Source organism: Emys orbicularis, chromosome 3 (assembly GCF_028017835.1).
Source record: "Emys orbicularis isolate rEmyOrb1 chromosome 3, rEmyOrb1.hap1, whole genome shotgun sequence".
NCBI classification, from domain to species: Eukaryota; Metazoa; Chordata; order Testudines; family Emydidae; genus Emys; species Emys orbicularis.
Genome location: NC_088685.1, coordinates 49,695,684 through 49,720,075, shown reverse-complemented (window position 1 = coordinate 49,720,075; position 24,392 = coordinate 49,695,684). Strand labels below are relative to the sequence as shown.

The 24,392-nt window shown below is 39.9% G+C and overlaps 1 protein-coding gene across 2 annotated transcripts in view; it reads left to right on the top strand.

Annotated features, from left to right (window-relative positions):
- Nucleotides 1–24,392, top strand: part of LOC135876406 (collagen alpha-1(XXI) chain-like) — a 155,937-nt gene that overhangs the window by 99,865 nt on the left and 31,680 nt on the right. For both annotated transcript variants that reach the window (XM_065401602.1, XM_065401601.1), the window contains 5 exons: nucleotides 6,408–6,452; nucleotides 7,291–7,344; nucleotides 18,297–18,350; nucleotides 19,810–19,863; nucleotides 22,268–22,339. In XM_065401602.1, the coding sequence (XP_065257674.1) occupies nucleotides 6,408–6,452; nucleotides 7,291–7,344; nucleotides 18,297–18,350; nucleotides 19,810–19,863; nucleotides 22,268–22,339 (279 nt within the window). The remainder of the gene's footprint in view (nucleotides 1–6,407; nucleotides 6,453–7,290; nucleotides 7,345–18,296; nucleotides 18,351–19,809; nucleotides 19,864–22,267; nucleotides 22,340–24,392) is intronic.

The window sequence follows — 24,392 nt, the reverse complement described above, 5'->3', positions numbered from 1 at the left end:
CTGTTGTGCTAAGTACCATGCCAACAAGTGAAACCAAGACAATTCCTGCTCCAGAGAACTAACAATGTAGGTTTATACCAAGATGGAAACAGGGAAGGACTGCAACATTTACACAAACTAGTAGTCTCAATCTTTTTAGTCACAGGTGGCTGCCAATCTAACTAGTGTCTGATGACAGTAATTTCTAGGCACCATGGCAAAGATAGATGGTAAGGATAGATATAAATCCCAAATTCAGTAAGGTTCTTAAACACATGCATGACTTGAAGCACACGAATAATTTGTTGAAGTCAATGACTGCTTACATGGTTAAAGTTACACGTGCTTAAGTCCCTTGCTAGATCAAGATCTAAGAGGTGATAAGGAAGTGGCTTTACAAATTTTGATGGGGAGTTCTTCCCATGTAAAAAGGATGACCTGAAGGAAAACATGAAGGTACTCGTAGGAAAAGCTGACAAGTGGGCAGTCAAGGCTAATGTCTCTGGAAGAGTGAAGGCAGGGGTCAGCCTTGCAATAAATTTGATAGAAAAGGGATAGCTAAATGTGGAAGGGACTGACAAAAAAAAGACAAGAAGCTTGTGCTTGATTCAGAGGAAAAGGGGGAGCGAGTGGAGGGATGCAAAAAGGGGGTAAGATCAAAATGACCACTTTTTAAAGCTCAATAAGGCTTTGAGATTTTTTGAGTTTAAGTTATAGTGGATAGAAATACAGTGCTAAATTTTATTGGGATAGTGATCGTAAAAATGCACTGTTAAATTCAGACAGTAAAAAAAAAAAAGTTTTCTGACCAGAGGAAGAAAAAAGAAAATTAAAATAGAGAGTTGCCCATCTTTTCTCATGTATTACTGACAAAAAGTTGCTTGATGCAGTTAATTGTGCAAAGGACATCCCCAAAGGCCATATTTTCTAGGCCAGTGAATCACAAATTATTCCATAGCATTCATTCTATCACTCCCAGTGGGTGGCAATTTTCCCACTGGTAGTGATTCCAAACATTGTGTTTCCCTTAGTGAAAACTTGCATGATGCATCTGTTTTATATTAACTTCTAATTAAAGACAGGCATTCATTATAGTTCCAGTTTATGCAGCCTTTACAGGAAAAGAATTAAACTAGATTTGTCAACTCATACTTTAAAGTAGTAGTATATCTTTTGATCATTACAGTAAGGTTACTGTGATAGTTTACTTAACATTGTCACTCTCTCAAATATAACTTCCTGTTATAAGTGGTTTATTACTCATGTTGTTAAAAATAAATAAATAAAAGAATTCAGGTTCTGAAGCTTTGTGTTGCATATGAAGTATCTGCTTAGGAGTGAATTTCTAACACTTTTCCAAAACTTGGTTTGGCTTTTAACCTAAAAGTTAAAAAGAAAATATAGGATGTCTGAGAGGCTTTTAAAACACTCTCCTCTGGGTAGGTTCCAGTAATTTCGATTGGCATGAACACAGGTTATGCATGAATAGGGAAATAATAGAGTGAGGATAGATAAGGAAATAGAGATTCAATTTAATTTTCTAGGCCTTCTGGACCCAGTCCTACAGAAATTAGCCATTGCAGCTGCTGGACCATGGAAGTTATACAGGAAAATAATTATTGTGGGGAAAGCCTCTTTCTTCACCGGTCATTACATGCCAGATTAGCCATTTCATACTGCTCCTTATGTGCCAATCAATATGTGGTGAATGACTTTGAAGAACTCCACTTAGTTTGCTCAGGGAATCCCTGAGGCAAACTAATGTGAGGGGCAGATTCATTCTCAGCTGAATAAATGTCAGTGAGCCAAATAAGGACATTAAGGATCTGGTCCTGCTCCCACTGAGGTCAGTGGCAAAAATCTCATTGACTTCAGGGATACAGAATCAGTCCTACAGGAGCTATGGCTGGATGAAGTTTATTTTCTTACAATCCTTCATTGCTATTGATGTTGAGGTAAAAGCAAAAGAATGGTATAAATGGATCCCTTCAGCCAAGAAAGTTTTTTAAAAGGAGCTAAGCAGGGCATTAAGGGTTTTTCTATTGTTTAAATGTTCGTGTGTGTGTGTGAGAGAGAGAGAGAGAGATTATTTAATCTGATTGAATACAACCTGGAACACTTTAGTGTTCTGCTTCCTTGCTGAGAATATTTTGGCAGTTTCAGAACCTGTGGCAAGATGTTGAGTGGAGAGGCCCCTACCAAACAGTTCAGAACTCTCCGGTCTGCTTCCCTCCAAAATTCTGTGTGGCAACGAGGAAGGAAGTGTCCTCTGAAAAGGAAGAGAGAAATCAAGAAGTCTGCTCAGAAAAATCTTTTAGAGAGTGAGCAGTACTTCCCTCCAGACATTCCTCTGCTACTTCCACAGAAACATCAGAGTTTTGGGAAGTGGTGAGGAAATTCAAGGCATAAATTATTTGTGCTAGCCTCCGCATAAATCTCTTGCGTTTACCCCTTCTCAACCTGCCATGTAATTACAAATGTATGCAGTGTAGTTGTAGCCATGTCGGTCCCAGACTATTAGTGAGACAAGGTAGATGAGATAGTATCTTTTATTGGACCAACTTCTGTTGCTGAGAAAGACAAGCTTTGCTACACAGAGCTGTTCTTTGGGTCTGGGAAAGGTAGTCAGAGTGCCACAGCTAAATACAAGATGGAACAGACATTTAGCATAAGTTGTTATCACATATTCTAAGGGACCATTCAAAGTGAAGTGGCCTGGTAACACCCCTGTAGTCATAGGACAAAAACATGGTCTTAATGAAGACACTAGATTCATGGGTTGTCACAACAATCTGTAACCCACGAACCCCCCCCCTTTTTGTCCTATGACTACAGGGGTGTTAACAATTATTCTCACACATTGATTTGTGGGTTTGGGAGGGTCATTTACATTTTCAAATGTTATGACAATACTTGTAACTCCCCTATGTGTTAAATAAGTATTCATTTGTAGATTGGGGAAACAGACACAGAGGATATGCAACTTGTCCAAGGCCACACAGCAAGTCAGGATCTTAGCCAGGATTAGGATTTAGGAATTCCTGGATCCACCTCATTCTCAATCCACAAGACCACACTATCTCTCACAGTCTACAATTTCACAATAGGTATCCTCTCCTTACAGGCATTTGGCCCCATCTACATAATTTTACAACTACGGTAATCCGGTGAGACAGTTTACTAGTATAGCATAACTCATCCCTAAACACTATCACCATCTTGCTAGTAAGAACTATGTCCAAATGTAGTTGTTGTGAATTTGGTTCCAGCATGAGTGTAAACACGTGGTCTAGGGCCAATTGCTTAAATTTGAGGCCCTGGCTTCCCTGATTAAATTGTTCAGCATTGTTGTGCAAGGACGTCAGGTGAGGATGGGTTTGATGTGGTAAATGTGGTCAGTTGATTACTTCATTCCCATCCCTTGCACATACCATAGTACTTAATCAATGTCAATATATGGTATAATATCCAATTTTCTTCTACTTCTGTTTGGCAATTGATACATTTACTTTCACTCTTTTCTTTGAAATATATATTCTGGATGTTACTTAGATTTAATCTCATCAAATGAATTGTAATCTGAAAAAAAAAAAGCAAATGAGTGACTCTGAAAGTCTTATTATTTTAGCAGTTAGGTGTGAATTTGAATGAGAAACCTTCTCACGAAATGTATTTACACATTAATCCTGTTCTCAAGATTTAATGGGTTTTACTTTTTATTTTATATTCCATTCTTTTTATTCTCAGGGTTAAATTAAATCCATATGCACATCATTTTAACCAAATCAGTGGTTAGAACCTATTATTACTGTCTTCATAAATTTTTGTTCCTCGTTAATGGAAAAAGAGCCAAATTTTCTTCTCAGATCCACATAATGCTTTTCTGAATTTTGGAATAAGTTGTTTGTTTGAAGGGGTAACATTGATATTTTGCTAGCCCCCAAGCCTCTCTGTTTGTGCTGGCATATTACAAAAGGGTTGTATGTTTTGCATAAAAATTGACTCCTTTTGGGAGGAAAAAACAAAACGAACAACAACAGCAACAAAATGCCAAGAGCCATTTTAGTGAGTGTATATTACTGTACATATGATCCTGGAATAATTAACTCCTGCTCTGACCCTCCTTACATTACCAACATCTTTTCAATAAATATTATCCTGTTTCTGAAAAAATCTTCTGATGGGTAGTCAAGTATATGGAATATATTGTGTTAATAAAGTACAGTCAAGTATATGGAATATATTGTGTTAATAAAGTACAGCTATTTAGAATTCATGGACAGGACTAATCTCATCTACATTTATTTAAAACCATGTCTGGTTATGGAACGCTTAAAATTTGACTCCTTTTGGGAGGAAAAAACAAAACGAACAACAACAGCAACAAAATGCCAAGAGCCATTTTAGTGAGTGTATATTACTGTACATATGATCCTGGAATAATTAACTCCTGCTCTGACCCTCCTTACATTACCAACATCTTTTCAATAAATATTATCCTGTTTCTGAAAAAATCTTCTGATGGGTAGTCAAGTATATGGAATATATTGTGTTAATAAAGTACAGCTATTTAGAATTCATGGACAGGACTAATCTCATCTACATTTATTTAAAACCATGTCTGGTTATGGAACGCTTACAGCCCAGCTCCAGCAGGTCTATTATGCTTTTGGAATACTGAAATATCTTGACAGAGCAATAGTTTGGAGAGAAAATGTGTATTACTCAACATGAGTAAAGGTGGTAGAATCAGGCTTTTATTATCTAGTGTAGCTTTCTATAATATTGTGTCATTGCTTTCTCCTGTAATTGGTACCAAAATTAGAACCTTGATGACTAGTCAAAGCCCACAATGTGTCATTATTAAATATATCCTGAAGATAATTCTGTTAGATGGAATCTATATTAGCTAAAACTAAACTAGAGTTTAAGTATAGTGTAAACCATAGAACAATTACAATTCTAAAGTTTGTTGGCCTATCCCCTGTTCACATGCTGATGTTACACAGGTGTAATTTCACTGATTACTATGGAATTATTCCTGATCTACATTAGTGAAGGGGAGATCAGAATCATGCTCGTAGTGTTGAGCAGAATGCACTACCCTGATGCTGTGTTAGGCATTTCATAAAATCTGGATTTCCTTTGCTTTATCACTTCACTCTAGGCTTCCCATCATTATTTTTGGTTTCCAAAGACAACAACATAATGCTAAGGGAAGAGCTTAATATTCTTAGAATCAGTAGGTCTTCATTAATAACAATTTAGGAACTTATGTGAATGTGTTTGACTGGAAGAGGTTTTACCTATGTGTGTCTGTTATGTCCAGGACATCTCTCTACTTAGTTCCATTGCAGCATATTACGTTAAATACTGGACAAAATAATGAAGTCAGTGAGCCAAATTCGCAATGGACTTACTCTGGATTTTCACTGGTGTAACTGAGAACAGGATTTGGTCTACTAAGGCTGCATAGGGAGTAACTGAGAGCAGAATTAGGCTGACTACACATGTGAGAGTTTTGTTTCTGGGATGAATTTGAGTATTCTTTCATTCGTTATAACACTTTGTGCTAACGACATGTAAAAAATGCATTCAGGTTGACCATCCTTAGTCACTTATAGTGGCCCTCCTTAAAGCCTGTGGAAGCCCAACAGCCATGTCTAAGAGCAGAAATTGGGACACAAAAACAATCATCTCCAGTGTCCCTCAGATCTGATCACTACAAGCTAGACAGGAACGTAAGATTTGCTATGCTGGATTGGACCATTTATCCATCATGTTTGGTGCCCTAGCTCTGACAGTAGTCAGTAGCTCATGCTTTGTTGAAAGGTGAAATGAACCTAGATAATTGTGCAGTATTTAGCTCTCTAGCAAATATTTTAAGTCCTGAAGCATGAGGTTACATTTACTCTGTTTTTAGCAAGCATAACTAAATGATAGTATTGTAAAAGAAAATATTTTGCATGAAATTACAATTTTTGTTACCGCAAAGTGCTAGCCATGTAAACATGTCATGATAGATCTAAAAAACAGCTGGTTTATTTGAAACTGTGATCATGCCAAAGCTGGCCTGTACATTCTGTAATAGGAAAGCTTATGGGTATTTCCTTGTCTGCATCGTCAGGATTTTCACTCTCCCATTCCACCCTCGGTGGGGCAAAGGTGGGGACCTGACTCTGCCCACCTGCACATTTGCAAGTACTGGCGGGGAAAATAGAGGGGGAGGCACTGAATTCTTTGTTTTAGTCTATATCCGCCAGAAGCATTAGCTTGCATGTTTCCAGGTTGTATCTTATTTCCTGGCTATGTTTCTTACCCAAATTAAAAGAGAAATGTTAAACCTTTTAAAAAAAAAAAAATGTTTACAAAATTTTTTTTTGGAATAGCCATTTTATATATTTAAAACTTCTTGTTTTTTCTCTTAGGGAATTCCTGGAATCCCTGGAAGTCATGGAACAAAAGGACAAAAGGTATTCATAATAATTTAAGATACAATTAAAATCAGTGCAAATTTAGTTTTTTTGGCCTGAATAAGGATTTGAGGGGAAATTTTCAAAAGCGTCGTAAGGGATTCAGGAGTACAAATTCCATTGAAAAGCAATGGGGACGAATCGGGAGGGTCCCAGAGCCCAGGCTGTAGCCTGAGCCTGAATATCTACACTGCAAGTTTATAGCCCGCAGGCCAAGCCTCACGCTCTCAAGTCAGCTGACACAGGCCAGCCGCGGGTATTTTATTGCCATGTAGATATACCCTCAGAGAGAGAAAGGACTGGATGTTATGCTGGGTGTTACAGATTGCAGGGCCCCTTCAGTCTCCAAAATACTACCCTGACCTGGGCCTTAGAGATGTTTTTCAGACTCCAAGTTTGTTTGATCTGAAATAAGAGCCTTATGAACTGGGTTAAGCTGCCCCTGATCTGACCTCACCTGATTCCAAAGGGTAAGGGAGAAAGCCTGTCTGCCTCCTAGACCAATAACAAGGAACTCTGCTTGCCATGGTTGGTTTGGAGGCCTTCCTAAAGGGGATCTATTTTTTTCTTAGTTTGGTTTTGGCCTTCCCTGTCTTGGATCCTGTACAGGGACTCATGCTTCTAAATCTTTTATGCACACTGCAAATCTTTTGGTCTTTTTTTTTCATTCTGTGATTAGAGCAATCAGTATGGGATGTAAAAGGCTAACATACAATTAATTAGACCTTCTAAACTTTGAAATCAATCCTGGTGAAACTAATCTGTAGAAGTAGGGTTTTGTAATCAAATTTATTTTTTGCACCAATATTATATTTATGTGAGATGTTTTCAATTATAGGGTGAAATCGGACCTCCAGGGCAACCAGGAGCAAAAGGATCACCAGGGGCCGCTGTACGTTTTTTCATGTAATTTCCTAGGCTATTTAAAAAGAAAAATCAAATTCTTAATGTGTAAGTGTAATGTCCTGCTTTTACTGCCATCATTAGCAAAGTTTGGCCCTGGACATTCAGTACTGCAGCATAGACCTCTACCACTATAGCTAAAGAATGAACTAGAATAATTGGTAGCAAGCTATTTTCTGCTGTGGAGTGGCCTCTAGAAGATGCTGCATAATACAGTGAAACAATGGGTTACATCAGCATGATTGGCTCCATGTTACAGACAGCGTAAGTTGTTACTGCACAAAATTCTCTGTTACTCACACACTCTAGAGGCACCCACACTTACCCTGTTCCTAGGGCTCAGGCGTAACCCTGTTAATTTAGGCATCTAACTTTACCCCTCCGTGGGCTCCAGGCTCTACTCCTCCGAGCTCTGGGCTCTACTCCTCTGGGTTCCGGGTAAACACCCATTCCCACTGGACTCAGGGTTTAATCTTTTGCGGGTTTATGGGGTCTTTTACCAGTGAAAAAGCCTTACACAGTAATACCCTACTTAACTTCTATTTATTAATCAAACAGAATGCACATACTACACATAAAATGCTCACCACTCTCAATGAGACGGATGAACTTTTCTTGGTGGCCAGTCAGGATCAGGTCATCTGGGGGGCTCCAGTTTCTGCATGGTGTCATTGGCAGAGTGTTGTGGTCTGGCAGTTCTGATCTTGGGACTGTGTCCTGGAGCTGGTTCCCAGAGAACTTCTCTTTGGACCCCAGTTTATATAGTGAAACTTGAGTCCTGCTTAGCTGTACCTTAATCAATCATTTTACTAAAATTTTACTAACCAATCCTAACCTATTGTGACAAAATTCTTTAACTAATTATATCCCACCATGTTAATTAATTTACACCTAGCAAAATTAATTATGTAACAGACAGAAACAATCAAAGAACCAGACAGATATCATATAGACAGACTATAAGGAAATGGGGACCATAAAGATAAAACCACAACTACTGATAAGTGGTTTCTTGCCAGACAGAATGCTATCAAACTAAGTTTTCTTTAACCATCTTAAGATCTGTTTCTCTATCTGGTGATAGTGGGTGCTATTAGGAGAGGATCTCCTTCTTAACAGCCCAATATTACATTGTTTTAATGTAATTTAGATGGCATGTGAGGATGTGACTTTCTGCTTCTTAGCTAATGGCTGCTGTTCTCCTAATACGGCTGCAGATAAAGGCCTTAGGCCTTACAATATGGCTATAGGAAAAGCCTTATCCTCACAAAGTGGGAGTGTGCTAATAACATTTGCACATACAAAGTTGGGAGGTATTGCCAGTATGGAGGAGGACCAGAATATCATACAAGAAGATCTGGATTACCTTGAAAACTGGAGTAAGAGAAATGGGATGAAATGTAATAGTGGAAAGTGCGAGGTCATGCATTTAGGGACTACCAACAATATTTTTTGGTATAAGTGGGGATATATCCGTTGGCAGTGATAGAGGAGGAGAAAGACCTGGTGTATTGGTCAATCACAAAACAACTATTAGCCACTAATATGATTTGGCTGTGAAAAAGGCTAATGAAATCATAGGATGCATCAGTTGAGGTATTTCCAGTAGCGATAGGAAGTGTTATATTATCATTATACAAAGCACTAGTGAGACCTTACCTGGAATACTGTGTGCACTTCCGGTTGCCTGTGTTTAAAAAAGATGAATTCAAACTGGAACAGATGTAGCGAAGGGCCATTAGGATGATCAGAAGAATGGAAAACATGTCTTATAAGAGGAGACACAAGGAGCTTGGCTTGTTTAGCCTAACAAAGCGAAGGCAGAGGGGCGATATGATTACTCTCTATAAATATGTAAGAGGGATAAACACCAGGAGGGAGAGGAGTTATTTCAGTTAAGGGCCACTCTTCGCACAAGAACAAATGAATATAAACTGACTGTCAACAAGTGTAGGCTTGAAATTAGATGAAGGTTTCTAACCATCAAAGGAGTTAAGTTCTGAAACAGCCTTCCAAGGGGAGCAGTGGGTGCAAAAATACCTAATGTGTTTCAAGACTGAGCTTAAGCCTAACTTGATAAGTTTGTGGAGGGGATGGTATGATGAGATTGCCTACAATAGTATGTGGCCCATCTGTGACTGCTAATAGCAAATATCCTCAATGGCTGGAGATGGAACAGTAGATGGGGAGGGCTCTGAGTTACTACACTGAATTCTTTCCCAGGTGTCTGGCTGGTTGGTCTTGCCCGCATGCTCAGGATCTAACTGATCACAATATTTGGGGTCAGGAAGGAATTTCCCCCCAGGTCAGATTGGCAGAGACCCTGGGTTTTTTTGCCTTCCTCTGCAGCATGGGGCATAGATCACTTTCTGATCTACACTAGATCCACTAGACTAATGGATTCTCTGTAACCTGAAGTCTTTAAATAATGATTTGAGGACTTCAGTAACTCAGTCAGAGGTTATGGGTCTATCAGAGGAGTCTATCAGAGTCTATCAGAGGTCTATCATATGATCAGGATGATCTCGTCTGGCCTGAAAGTCTGTGAGTCTATAACTGAGTACTTTCTGCAGAAAAGGACCTAGGGGTCACAGTGGACGAGAAGCTGGATATGAGTCAACAGTGTGCTCTTGTTGCCAAGAAGGCTAACGGCATTTTGGGCTGTATAAGTAGGGGCATTGCCAGCAGATCGAGGAATGTGATCGTTCCCCTTTATTCGACATTGGTGAGGCCTCATCTGGAGTACTGTGTCCAGTTTTGGGCCCCACACTACAAGAAGGATGTGGAAAAATTGGAAAAAGTCCAGCGGAGGGCAACAAAAATGATTAGGGGTCTGGAGCACATGACTTATGAGGAGAGGCTGAGGGAACTGGGATTGTTTAGTCTCCAGAAGAGAAGAGTGAGGGGGGATTTGATAGCTGCTTTCAACTACCTGAGGGGGGGTTCCAAAGAGGATGGAGCTCGGCTGTTCTCAGTGGTGGCAGATGACAGAACAAGGAGCAATGGTCTCAAGTTGCAGTGGGGGAGGTCTAGGTTGGATATTAGGAAACACTATTTCACTAGGAGGGTGGTGAAGCACTGGAATGCGTTACCTAGGGAGGTGGTGGAGTCTCCTTCCTTGGAGGTTTTTAAGGCCCGGCTTGACAAAGCCCTGGCTGGGATGATTTAGTTGGGAATTGGTCCTGCTTTGAGCAGGGGGTTGGACTAGATGACCTCCTGAGGTCCCTTCCAGCCCTGAGATTCTATGATTCTATGATTCATAGGCTCTTAAGTAATGTAGGTGCGTCTGAAAAAATTGCCCAATGTATTTATCCTCACAACACCCTTGAGAGGTAGGAAAATATTATTATCCTAATCGATAAATAAGGAACAGGGACAGAGACTAACAGCCTTGCACCAGGTCACGTAGAAACTCTGTGGCATGGGAGAAACTTGAACCTCTATCTCCCATGTCCAGGCTAGTTGCCTAACCACTGGCTCAACCTTTTAGCCTCTGTTATACCCGTATAAAATGCATATAGGCAAGACTCTTATTCAAGAAAGATCTACATCTTTTGTATGTGAACTCTAATCGTATTTCCTTACATTTAATGCTATGTAACTCATTTATCTGAGATCTTTAAAATCATGAAGTAATCCTATTAGTGACTCCTACAAATGATTCCTTTTTCCAGAGTATATGGGAATAATTTTTAACAGATGGTAGCTTTCACTGATTGAAATCTGAGTTTACTGCAAGAAATAAAAATGTTGCTTCTTTCGTTTTTAGTGGAAACAAGCCTGGGTACTTTGGAGAATTCTTTCTCTTTGAATTAAAGCTTTGATTTGTTTTATGGCTTTTGTTCATTTAACTTATTTTCTATAAGACTCTGGCAATTGAGATCAGATGGTCTTACTAAATATAAATTCCCAGATCTGTGGATGCTTTCTTCTTATACATGTGAGCATCATATAATACTGCTTTTAAATGGTTTTTAACTGAAAATAGAAACATTTCAATTTTATAATAAAAATAACATGGGTTTCTAGGCCTATTTTTATTCTGAAATATATTGGCTTTTTATGCAGGAGTTTACTTTATTACTTGTATTAGGCAGTGATTAAGTTAGATCAGAACTATAGAAGTCAAGAATTTAATGTGAAAGCAGCCTCCGTGGTTCCATCCTAGCCAATACTGAACTTTTTAATTGTTACAGATTTGTATTTGTAGAATCAGCACAAACTTCAATTTTTGGTCCCACATGTAGTAATCCCTCAAACAAACTGTCTATTTTCATGCTTGGGATTTCTTGATTAAAATATGTTAATATCAATGAGTATAAATGGTATTGAGTAGTTTAAACAGCACAGGTCTTATTATTGGTATTACCATATTGCCTGGGAACCACAGGCATGGACCAGGACCCCATGGCACTAGGCTCTATACAAGCACAAAACAAAAGAGCTTTCAATCTAAGCATAAGATGAGACAACACATGGACACAGATAGATAGACGGGACTACAAGGAAACAATGAGGCCATATTGGTCTGTGTGATAGGCTGTGGTCTCTGCACATGAGCAATTCAACATTTGTCAAGCTTTTTTGTAGGTATCAGAGCAAATGAGAATTTTGAGGAGGGTTTTGAAGGAGGATAATGAGGTAGCTTTGTGGGAGTTTATGAGAGCTCCTCCCAAGCATTGGGGGTGGGGGGAGTACAGGAGAAGAAGATTTAACAAGTGGCAGTGCAGGCTGGTATCATGGGCTAATCAGAGGAAAATCAATATCTCAGTAGCGAAGAAGAGATGATATGTAGAGTGAGATAGATCATGAAGGGCCTTAAAAGTGAAGACAAGTAGTTTATGTTTGATGCAGTGGAGAAGGGGAAGCCAGCAGAGGGAGGCAAACAGATGGGGGATATATTTTCAAAGTGATGGGCTAGGAAAATCATCTTTGCAGCAGCATTCTCAATGGATACAAGCAGAGCAAGATTGCATTCGTTAAAGCCATAGAGAAGTATGAGGCAGTAATTGAGACACAAGATAATGAGAGCATGGACGAGATATTTAGCTGTGGGGATGGATAGGAAAGGCCACATCTTAGAGATGGTATGCAGAAAGAATCAACCAGATTTTCATATAGCCTGGATGTGAGGACCTAGAGAGAGGTCTGAGTCAAAGGGTGATACCCAAGGTATGGGCCTGAGTGACAGACAGGATGGTGGTGTTGTTCACAGTGGCTGAGAAAAGAGATAGCAGGATGGCTTTTTGGCAGGGGCTGATGGGGGGAATTAGAAGTGCTGTTTTAGCCATGTTTAGCTTGAGTTGATGGCTAGCAGGGTAGCACAGCCCTGAGTGGCCCTTGTGGAAATCAGCTTGATTGCAAGCATGTTTGGCTTTAAGGGAAAGGGTGTGGAGCCATGGCAGTGATGTTACCAGCTGGGTGGGTGATTGATTTTTTTAATTCACCCAGAGAACTGAGCAATCAGAAAAAATATTTGGATTGGCTCCAGAAATGTTTGGAACTTGTCAGCAAATCAGAAAAATCCACTTTGTATGAAAGTCTAACCTGTATAACCTTTAGCCCAGTGATTAGGGCGTTTACCTGCAATGTGGGAGACCCATGTTGGAATCCTCTTTCTGGGCCGGGGACTTAAACTGAGATCTTCCCCTCAAATCTGACCACTCTCAACACCAGATTGTAGATGATTCTGGCATAGATTGTTCTCAATCGTTACTTAACGAATCACTGAGCCAAAGAAAGAACCTGAGCAAGAGAATAACTCTATAGCTTGGTAATTAAGGCACGCACTAGAGAACTAGCCGGAGTTGCAGATTCAAATCCCTCCACTGGGTTTGCTGCATCCCTAACAACCTTTGGGCTAAAGTTTATAAGGACACATGTACTTTTCTGAAACTGGCCAAAACGAATTGCGTCAAATTTATTAATAGTTTTGGGTCAACTAAAACAACATTTTTCAGAGAATAAACTATTCATCCCAAAAAAATTCGCCCCACTCTAGCCATGCCCTGGTTTGAGGGGTGACCAGGCAGCAAGGCCACACCAGATCAGGGGTCCTGACTCTTGTGCCTGCCCTTTGTGAAACTTTCCCACCCACATGCTGTCTCACACTGCAGGTTATTTACCACTGATATAGGTATGAGTGGGTTGCATGACTACAGGATGCAGGGGGGATGTGAAGGAGCATGTGCTACACTGGGTTTCCTTATGTTTGTATATACACCCAGTCTACTTGGTTTGTGTTCTTGGTTTCTGAGTTTGCATCACTTTGTTCCGCTTTGGAGTTTCTAGATGGGTTCCTTTGTAGTCACATTGTCACAGCTTCTAGGTCTGCAGAATTGAGGAGTTTATTTTTTCAGTAACTCACCTACCATACTTTGTTCATATTTTCTTTGGAACACATAGATGAATGTCATCTGGTCCTGGTTATCTGCTGGAATATAATTTCCTGAGGTCTTCAATCAATTTGATTTATCACATCTCCTATCACGTGATTAAAAAATAAGTCATTGATGCATGGAAGATTTGAATGTTTTGAGTAACATAGGGAAATTCAACCAAAAAAGTAGAGTGGACTTTTCCTTGTATTAGTCACACTAAATATGTTTGTTCCAGGGGGGGGGGGGGGGGGGGGAAACAGATGGAAAGCTAGTTGATAGTTTATACTTAATACACTGGGGAAACTATTCAGTAACAAGTTCTTCTTAAGTAACAATTATCCCAATTACACTGCCAACATCAACAATGTATTAATTTATCTGCCACATAAATATAGTCAGCCCTGGAAAAATAGGGGTGTAACATTAAAATTTTAGGACATAGTCTCCTCTTTTAATTTTATATGCCATAATCTTTGGATTTGTCCAGTTAAACTTTCCCCACATTGCATCAGAAAATTGTTTCATTTGCAGAATATCAGTTCTATGTAAGATCATGTTCTTGTAATTTTTGTGCATGACAGATAAAACTTGGTTTCCTGATTTAAATCACAAGACTGGAAGTCAGGACACCTGGGATTTATTCCTCTCTCTGCTGCAGACTTTCTCTGTGACCTTGAATAACCTCACTTCAACCTTGCCATCTCTAAAGCAGTGTATAGATATTAATATGTATATATTAAAGAATCCTACCAAAACCTTACATTGCATACACAATTTCCAGACTGAGAAGTGGATGAGAAAGAAAATGAACTACTTTCAATCTGAGGAGCTCAAAGTGCTTTCGCAACGTTAACAAATTAACCATCTGAATAGCCCTGTGATATAGGCAAGTATTATATATCACAGGATTGCTCAAAGGATTAATTTATTAATGTTGGTAAAGCACTTTAAGCTCCTCAAATTGAAAGTGCTACATACATTAGACAACACTATCAAGTCAGTAGTGATTAGTCACTACTGTGCAGTGACCACACCATAAATCCTAGTCTAACTATGGGGAAAATGTGGTATTTCAGTTAAAAATCTGTGGGACCTGTTGATAAATATTGACTTCCTCATGGTGACCACTGTAAGCACAAAGTATTGTTGCTATAAATTATGCAAAAATTAGTTTAAATATCACATGTAGGTCCATTCTGAATAGGTTTCTAAATCTTGCCACAAGTCTAAATTGCCTTTAATTGATAACAGTAACAGCTTAGTTTACATTTTACTGAAGATGCATTATAATGTTTGACTCAAAGGTAGCACTATCATATTTAAATTGCAGGGATGTAGACTGGAATGCTACATATGATCTTGGGCTCATACGTAATGCTAACGCTGCAGCGAAGCACTAACGGAAGGGGTGCCATATGATGGTTACTGTCCTTTAGACTAAAATCCTCTCTGTTCATCTCTAGTAAATCACTAAATGAAAGTTTTAAACCCCATGGAATTTTAGAAAAAGAATAGAGGTAGTTTCATTGCCCAATATCCTCTGAATAAAATTAGGTTCTAATGTTCAGTACTGTATGGAAGTGATTGCTTGTACATACATGAAGTAGATAGTCATTTGAATTATAGACCACCCACAATGTTCTTATAAACAGAAAATGTTTGTCTGAATGTTCCTGGAAATAAGAGTAACAAAAAGAGGCATTGGAAAGACTGGATAAGAATGGGAATAAGATTTCATGAATATGAAAATATATTTTACAGCTATTTGACCATTTCCATGTATTGATATGCTTGGATGACAAAAAGTATCTCATTAAGGAGACTTTCCTTTATTAACTCTTATTTCTAAGTATATATATATAATTTTTATTGATACCTGCAGTTCTGGAGTCAAAATGAAAGTGAGAAGTTGTGAGAAAAACATATATTAACACTTGATGTGAAAAGTACTGTAAATGGGAATTCCCTCTTGGAAAACATGATTTAAAAATAAGATTTATCTTTTCCAAAATACACTTGGGAATAACTTTATATAGATAAAAGAGAAGCCCAGGCAGGGGCTTAGCAACTATTAATTTTTAGGTTTCAGTGGAACAAATGTAGTTGTGGATTTCATTATTCACGCATCTCTGTCACTGGTATCTGGCAAAAGAGGGGGGCATTCTTTTATAGGCTCTACTTGAGCTTGTATGCTGAAAGTGCTGTATTTTAAAATGATTGAAGTTGTTGAGTTGTTAGTAAATGCTCCAATCCTGAAGTCTGCCAGTGATTATATGGCTCAGTGATTAACTTTTCCCTCCCCAAATCCCCCAGTTAATGGGAGAGGAGGGTAGACACATTTACGGTGGCAACTGGGGAAGGCCACATCCTGTTTTCTGATGATCAGGAAGTGAAAGGAACACCCTCCAATCCAGTTCTGTTTGGGTTTCTAAAAACTTGTACTGGAGCTGAGCAAAATCTTCCACCTCATCATCTGCAGTTGTGGACTAGATGACCTCTCGAGGTCCCTTCCAGTCCTATGATTCTATGTATCAGGGGGTAGCCGTGCTAGTCTGTATCTACAAAAACAACAAGGAGTCTGGTGGCACCTTAAAGACTAACAGATTTATTTGGGCATAAGCTTTCGTGGGTAAAAACCTCACTTCTTCAGATGCATAGCTATGCATTGCTATGCATCTGAAGAAGTGAGGTTTTTACCCACGAGAGCTTATGCCCAAATAAATCTGTTAGTCTTTAAGGTGCCACCAGACTCCTTATGATTCTATGATTACTCCACTCACTGGACAATTAAGCCTTATACAGAACGTTCAGACAATGCTAAAAATCAGACCACAGGAAGTAGGCTGCTGATTTTATGAGGTGTCCTCCCATGAGCAAATTTATAATTTATCATCACAATTCTTTTTTTATTGAGACTTGCATGTCAGATGCACCTTTCCCCTGAACAGGTTATTCCACGTCCTAGAAGGCCCCGGGTGTATTGTGTTTGGATCAGGACTTTAGTGAGTTATAAAAGATGACATTCTCTATCTCTGTATTGTATCATAATCATATGGTGAATTCATCTTAGGGTACTTAAGGACCTAGCTGAAGCAATCTTGGAACCATTAGCAATTATTTTCAAGAACTCATGGAGGATGGGTGAGGACCCAGAGGACGGGAGAAGGGCAAACATAGTACTTTTCTTTAAAAAGGGGAACAAAGAGGAGCCAGGGAATTATATACCTATCAGCCTAACTTTGATAGCTGGAAAGATACTGGAACAAACTATTAAACAACTTGTAAGCACCTATAGAATAATAGACTGATAAGGAATAGCCAGCATGAATTTGTCAAGAACAAATCAGACCAGACCAACCTAATTTTCTTATTTGACAGGGTTGCTAGCCTAGTGGCTGTTGGGGAAGAAGTCGATGTGATATATATCTTGATTTTAGAAAGGCTTTTGATACAATCCCACATGACATTCTCAGAAGGAAATTAGAGAAATGTGGGCTAGATGAAATTACTATAAGATGGGCACACACATGAAAATCCACACTTAAAGTGTAATTATAAATGGTTTTCTGACTAACTTGGAGGATGTAGCTAGTGGGGTCTGATACTGTTAAATATTTCCATTAATGACTTGGGCAAGGGAGTGGAGATCATGCTTATAAAATTTGCAGATGACACCAAGCTGTGAGAAGTTGCAAGCACTTTGGAGATTAGAATTCAAAAGGACCTTGACAAACTAGAGAATTGGTCTGAAACCAACAAGATGAAATCCAATAAGGACTACACTTAAGAAGGAAAAATCAAATGCAGAACTATAAAATAGGGAATAACTGGCTAGACAGTAGCTCTGCAGAAGAGGATCTGTGGGTTATAGTAGATCTCAAATTGAATATGAGCCAACAGTGTGATGCAGTTGCTGAAAAGGTTAACATATTTGTAGGTATATTAACAAGAGTGTTATTTAAGGGAGGTAATTGCTACACTCTACTCAGTACTGATGAGGCCTCACATAGAGTATTGTGTCCAGTTTTGGCTGCCACACTTTAAGATGGGGACAAATTGGAGAGAGTCCAGAGAACAACAAAAATGATAAAACCTGACCTATGAGGATAGGTATGTGTAGTCTTCAGCAAATAAGAGTGAGGGTGGGGGACCTGATAAGTCTTCAGATATGTTAAGACAGTGATCTGTTATTTTCCATGTCCACTGAAGGTAGGACAAGAAGTAATGGGTTTGATCTGCAGCAAGGGAGATATTAGATTTTCCTACTACCTAACTAAAAAGGATAAGGATAGTTAAGTACTGGAATCATTACCAAGAGAGGTTGTGAAATCCCCATCATTAGAGATTTTTATGAACAGGTTAGACTAACACTTGTCCGGGATGGTCTAGGTATACTTGGTTCTGTCTTAGCATAGAGGGATGGATTAGATAACCTCTTGAGGTCTCTTCCAGACGTATTTATTTACGATTCTGTGATAAATGTAATAAGCAATAAAACTGGGCCAGCTGTCTCTCCCTTATCTAATTTTAGAAATGTCATATTTTCTTTTTAAATAAATAGGGAGTGATGGGACCTGCGGGATCATCTGGCCGACCTGGAACATCTGGGCCTAAGGTAAGGTCATTTACTCTATTTTACTTTGAATGGGACAATGACGTCAAGAGTATTCATTGCCCTATGGATCATTATAACAAAGTTATAGTACTCTGTGTCATGTGCTTGTTTATTTTAATATAAAAACACTGAAAATATAACTATAATTTCCCATATATAACTTGTATGTGATAGTCCAATTTCTAAATACAAGAAAGTCTTGGTAAGATGTAGCAACCATTACCTGTCATGTTATGAGGCATTGGAACGTCTTCAGAAACAGTTTGGGGTACTTTGAGCCTTGGAATCTTGAAAAATGTTCCTCAATACTACGGGCCAAATAATACTTAGTATAAACCAGAACTTTCTGCCTGTTTTCCAATTATTTATATTTTAATCGTGTTAAAGTGATGTGCTGCTCTTTCCCTCTAATATTGAGCCAAATTTATTTCAGATGTAACTTTATTGATTGCATTAGAGTTATAGCAGGAATGAATTTGACCCATGTACTTATGTAAATCCAGATCGGACTGTTAGGATAACCTTCAGATTTAACATGAGTGGAGTTTTGGCTGAGTGAGCACTACATGATATGGCCCTCAAAACTTTTAGAAGTTGAGTCTTAATTCTTCTAGTCTTTGTGTCTCATATATACATGCTTTCAGTTGTATAAATCATGCTTAGAAGCATATAAATATTATTTTGAGTCTTATGTTGCAGGTGGATTTTCAAAAGTGTTGCAGGTGGCTTGACTCTGCTCCCATTGACTTCAGTGGGAGCAGAGTTAGGCCAAGAATGAGCACAGCCAAAAATAAATACATTTGATTTTAAAATGTGATAGATGTGGCTGTTCTGAGAAAAAAGTTGCATTAGTCTCTTATGCTCTATATATGGAGCTGGATCCTGTCGTGCTTCCACAGGAAAAAACTTGTATTGATATTTATACACAGCCAAGATCAGGTTAATCAGTAACTCCTCTTTAATTTTAATGAAGATCTGAGAAGCTGAAAATATGAGTTGTTCTATAGGACCAAAATATTTTTGACTCAGAAGTCCTAGGATTTGCAAGGCCCTTTGCTAAGTAAGATGTGTGGGAACATCAAGTTGATATATGCAAATATCATAGTATATTTGGTGAGGGAAGGTTTGCTGCTGGGAAGGGAAGGTCCGTCATTGCCACTTGGGGATAGAGGCAGACATACATTTCTGGTATCCAGGAGAGATACTTGTCACTGTGGGAGGGTTTAAACCTCAAGGACATTAAGATAAATTGGGGGTTTTAAGGTGGGCCAGCAGGCAGGAGGGGTTACAAGTGCATGGTTAAAATAGGAGTACTGATCATTTAGAATCCCCCAAGTTTCGGAGGGCTGGATTGTTACTGTCACACATATGTTAAGTGCCCTTTTGTGACAAGGTTTTCAAACAGGATCTCTTTATATTTGATATTCTCAACCACACAGTTATGTTGTTTTATTAATAGGGCTATAAGGGTGAACCTGGAATACAAGGGAAACCAGGATCATCAGGAGTCAAGGTAAATATGGTTTACCTTCATCTGGAAATATTCCAGTCAAGGACATTATGATTACAATGTTCCATGATTTACTTGTTGGTTACAAGGTAGTTTTGTTTCAAAATGGAAACAATAATTAACAAATTTACTCCAGATTGGATTTAATGGGTGATTCTTACAAATAAATGACCAGATCTTGGAGTGAAATCAGCAAATCTATGCCATTTTACAGCATCTTAGTGTCTGGGCCATTGTTTACATTGCATCTGCACAGATAGTTTCTTCTGATCTGTACTATGGAACTTTACATACAGGCATACATATAGTGTAAATGAGTGGTTCTCAAACTTTTGTCCTGGTGACCCCTTTCAAACAGCAAGCCTCTGAGTGCGACCCCCCCCCCATAAATTAACACTTTTTAATATATTTTACACCATTATAAATGCTGGATGCAAAGCAGGGTTTGGGGTGGAGGCTGACAGCTCACGACCCCCCATGTAATAACCTTGCGATCCCCTGAGGGGTCCCGACCCCCAGTTTGAGAACCCCTTGTGTAAATTGTTTCTTGCTACTTGTGTGTACCAAAGATGTAGATAATACATTATCAGTATTTGCTGGTGCTTTCTTATATTTTTAGTTAAAGAATCCAAAAAGTTAGCAAATAACAATGCAGATACTAATCAGTGACCTAATGGTACCAAATTATGATGTCAGAGGGAAGAGCCAAAATACCTGATCTGATTGGAAAGCAGCACTCCAGAGTGGCCTAGTTTATCTCTTGGTCTAAGGATGACTTTGTGGTCTTCATGTAATACAGTCCTTTGGGAGGGTCAGTACAGTGCCTTGTCAAGAAGAGCGAAGGGAAGGGAAGGCTCAAAGGGGAGAAACTGTGGCTTGTCAAAAAATTAGTGTCTTAGACTCTTATCTTCAGTTGAATGTTGAGCCCACAAGCGCCCTGTCTAGGAAGAAATCAAATGGAACTTGTGCAGATTATTGAAGATTCACAGTAAAACGGGGAGAGTCAAAACTGCAATAGTTTCTGAGGTACATTTTGGGTAAACTCTTTTACACAGCTATAGGTTTCAGAAGTAAACATGGAGCCTGGCCTTCAGTCACACTGGTATAAATCTGAAATAAGTTCAGAGAAGTCAGTGAAGTTACAGCAATGTTAAACCAGTGTCATTAGCCCGTTCGTTTATAAGCCGACCCCCCAAAATGGATAGGTAAAAATAGCAAAAAAGTATGACCCTTTCATAAGCCGACCCTATATTTCAGGGGTTGGAAAACTTTGGCTCCCGGCCTGTCAGGGTAAGCTGCTGGTGGGTCGGGACATTTTGTTTACTTGGAGTGTCTGCAGGCATGGAGCCCCTCTGCTCCCTGTGACCACAGTTCGCCATTCCCAGCGGCTGCAGTTCGCCGTTCCCAGCCACTTCCCGCAGCTCCCATTGGCTGGGAATGGTGAACCGCGGCCACAGGGAGCTGAGGGGCTCCATGCCTGCAGACACTTCAGGTAAACAAAACTACAATGTATTAGATCAGGGATCGGCAACCTTTGGCACCCCGGTAAGTACCCTGGTGGGCCAGGCCAGTTTGTTTACCTGCTGCGTCCGCAGGTTCGGCCGATCGCGACTCCCACTGGCCGCGGTTCGCCGCTCCAGGCCAATGGGGGCGGCGGAATGCGGCGCGGGCCGAGGGATGTGCTGGATGCCACTTCCTGCCGCCCCATTGGCCTGGAGCGGCGAACCACTGCCAGTGGGAGCTGCGATCGGCTGACCCTGATGACGTGGCAGGTAAACAAACTGGCCCGGCCCGCCAGGGTGCTTACCCTGGCGGGCCACGTGCCAAAGGTTGCCGACCCCTGTATTAGATATTCAATTCAATGATTCCATAGAGTTTAAAATCATCAAATTTTGGTGTAGACCTGTTATAAGCCAACCCCTGCTCTTTGATGTGTCACTTTTTTACCTAAAATATTCGGCTTATGAACGAGGATGAAAATCAGGCCCAATATTCTGGAATGGTACATAATGAATATAGTCAAATGCATGTGATAAGATGCATTTACTCTAATTCTTAAAATGAAGTTGTTGAAAACTAAATTGCTTGACATTGCCATTACTAGGAACAGTATCATTTGTGTAATATTACAAAGAAAAAAATCCTACCTAGGTAAAAGTCAGGGTAAGTCTTTTTCATGTTGGATGAAAGAGTTGAGAAATCAAGAGAGAGAGCATTGCTGTGGCTTTTAGTCACTATGGCTGTATTCAGCATACAAAAAACCACAGAGGTTTCAGCTCAGTCACCATCATAATATATAAATCTCAGAGTATCATCGCCAAACCTGAAGAGATCTTGAAAAAACATGCAATCTGTGTTTTTACACACAGCACATCAATGATACTTATGGAGCTATTGTATTACTCAGGGAGAACAAGGAGGACCAGGTACTCCAGGTGAACCAGGGTACCCAGGCATGCCTGGGACACAGGGTGTAAAGGTAAGTAGTTTCTATGGCTTTAATATCCATTACAACTTTCATTATGCTTTTTCCATAAATGGTAAATGGGTTTTTTAGGCAATATGTTTGGCGAATATGTGAGTCAGTGTTAACTTCTAGTATTATCAATAAAGCTGTGATGGCACAGGTGGTAATAAAATGTGTATAATGTATTATTGTTATAAGTGCTTGATGTGAAATTCTCTCATATAAAAGGTTTTATGTATATGTAATATATATATAATCTCCTTTCATAAAGGAGTCCATAAGGATTGTAGGAGCAACCACATCTAATCAGCCATTAAGGGGGATGTGTGGCTTAAGCACTCTCCTATGTGGATGCAGCCAGAGCCATAACTAGGGATTTTACCGCCTGGGGCGAACAAGCATATTTGTGCCCCCTACCGTTTTTCTGGTCATTTTTTGCCCCATTTTTCCACCCCCAGTGGCTTTGCGCCCTCTCGTCCCAACCTGTTTACAGCCCTTCAACTCTGCCACTTGCCTCCTTTGTGATCTTGAGCAAATCTTATGTTTTGTTGCCCCAGTTTTCCCTTATACAAAAGAGGGATAGTGATACTTACAGAGGGATGGTAAGAGGTATAATTCACTGGTGAAGTGAAAGGCATGATAAGAGTGCAAACTAGAGTAGTTCATCTCTCCAGAATGTGTACATGGAGAAAAAAAGGTAAGCTTCCCCCATAAATCAGAGATCACGAGTAAGGAACCCTTACAGAAAGCAATATTGCAGTGCTATGCAATAATGATCTCTAAGGCTAGGGATTACAATGGAGTGAGTCACTACAGCATTTGGGACCAGTGATGTAGTATCTATTTTATAAAGATTTCAAATATGTCTCTTTGGAACTTAATCCTTCTCCCACTCCGCAAAAAAAAATCTATTCCCATGTGTGGCTCCCAGAGAGAGAATCCTTGCCAGCAAACACATGTCCCAGGAGTGAATGGGATCCATCACTGTAGCTGGACCCCTCTTATTCTGTTAGTAATCTGCCTGTCCCACCCTAGCCCTTAGGAGCTGTGCTAAACTGCTCTCTTCTGGGAGGCATTTATGTCCAGCAGGCATAAAAACCTCTTCCATCAGGCAAAATCAGATCAGTATTTTGCTTCCAGCAAAGAAACTGCAAGCTTTGTGGTGAAAGTAATTTCCCCGTGTCCTGATTAACAACAACAAACCAAGGCCCACAGGCTGGGGAAGAGAACAGAGCTTAATTGACTGAGTTTTGAAATGGGGTCTTAATGATTAGGTTCAAATTAGCCAGCATCACCTTTTCATCTTGAGGAATTGAAGTGAAATGTGATTCTCTACAGCAGGCTATGGCTAATCCAGCTTGCATCACACACACAGCCCTTTTAAAACATGTCTCAGATAAAGCAGGTATCTTCCTCTTTCACAGCTTCTCTTATTTTCCTCATTGTATTGTCGGAAGTACATATTTTAAAGCTCTCCCCTCCTCCCCATCTAGGCCACTGGTGTTTTACCTGCAAATCAAGAGGAGGATGAGATCTTGGGGGGAAGGAAAACAAAAAGAAATGGCTTTGGACTGTTTCGTTTTTTTGGTGAAATGATAAAGCCATGTCCCAAAGCAAATGAATAGTGTCTAAGTGTCAAAAGAGCAAGACATGATTGTCCGTCACCAAAGGCGCAGGATAGGAGGTGTGAGTGGAAACAGTAACACCCAAATAATAGCCATAATTAATACCTGGCATTTCCCATGGCAGAATTCTGCAGTAATGGTGCAAAGCACAGCAGGAGCACTGATAGCAACTAGGGTCTACTGGGCTGGGCACAAGTCTGGGAATCGGATATGTCTCCCAGTCCTAAGCACTGCAGCAAATCACTCTGCCTGGCATGGGCGGCAGGTGAAGCTTCCCTTTGGGGAGACTAGCCCTGTGCCCCGCCTCTTGTGGCTGAGGCCCTGCCTCCACTTGCTGCTCTCAGCCCTGCCATGGCCTCAGGCCAGGAGCTGAGAGCTTGGGCCCAGCTGGGACCAGAGCGAAGCTTTCTGCACTGGCTGGAGTTCCACGCCTGTAGCCC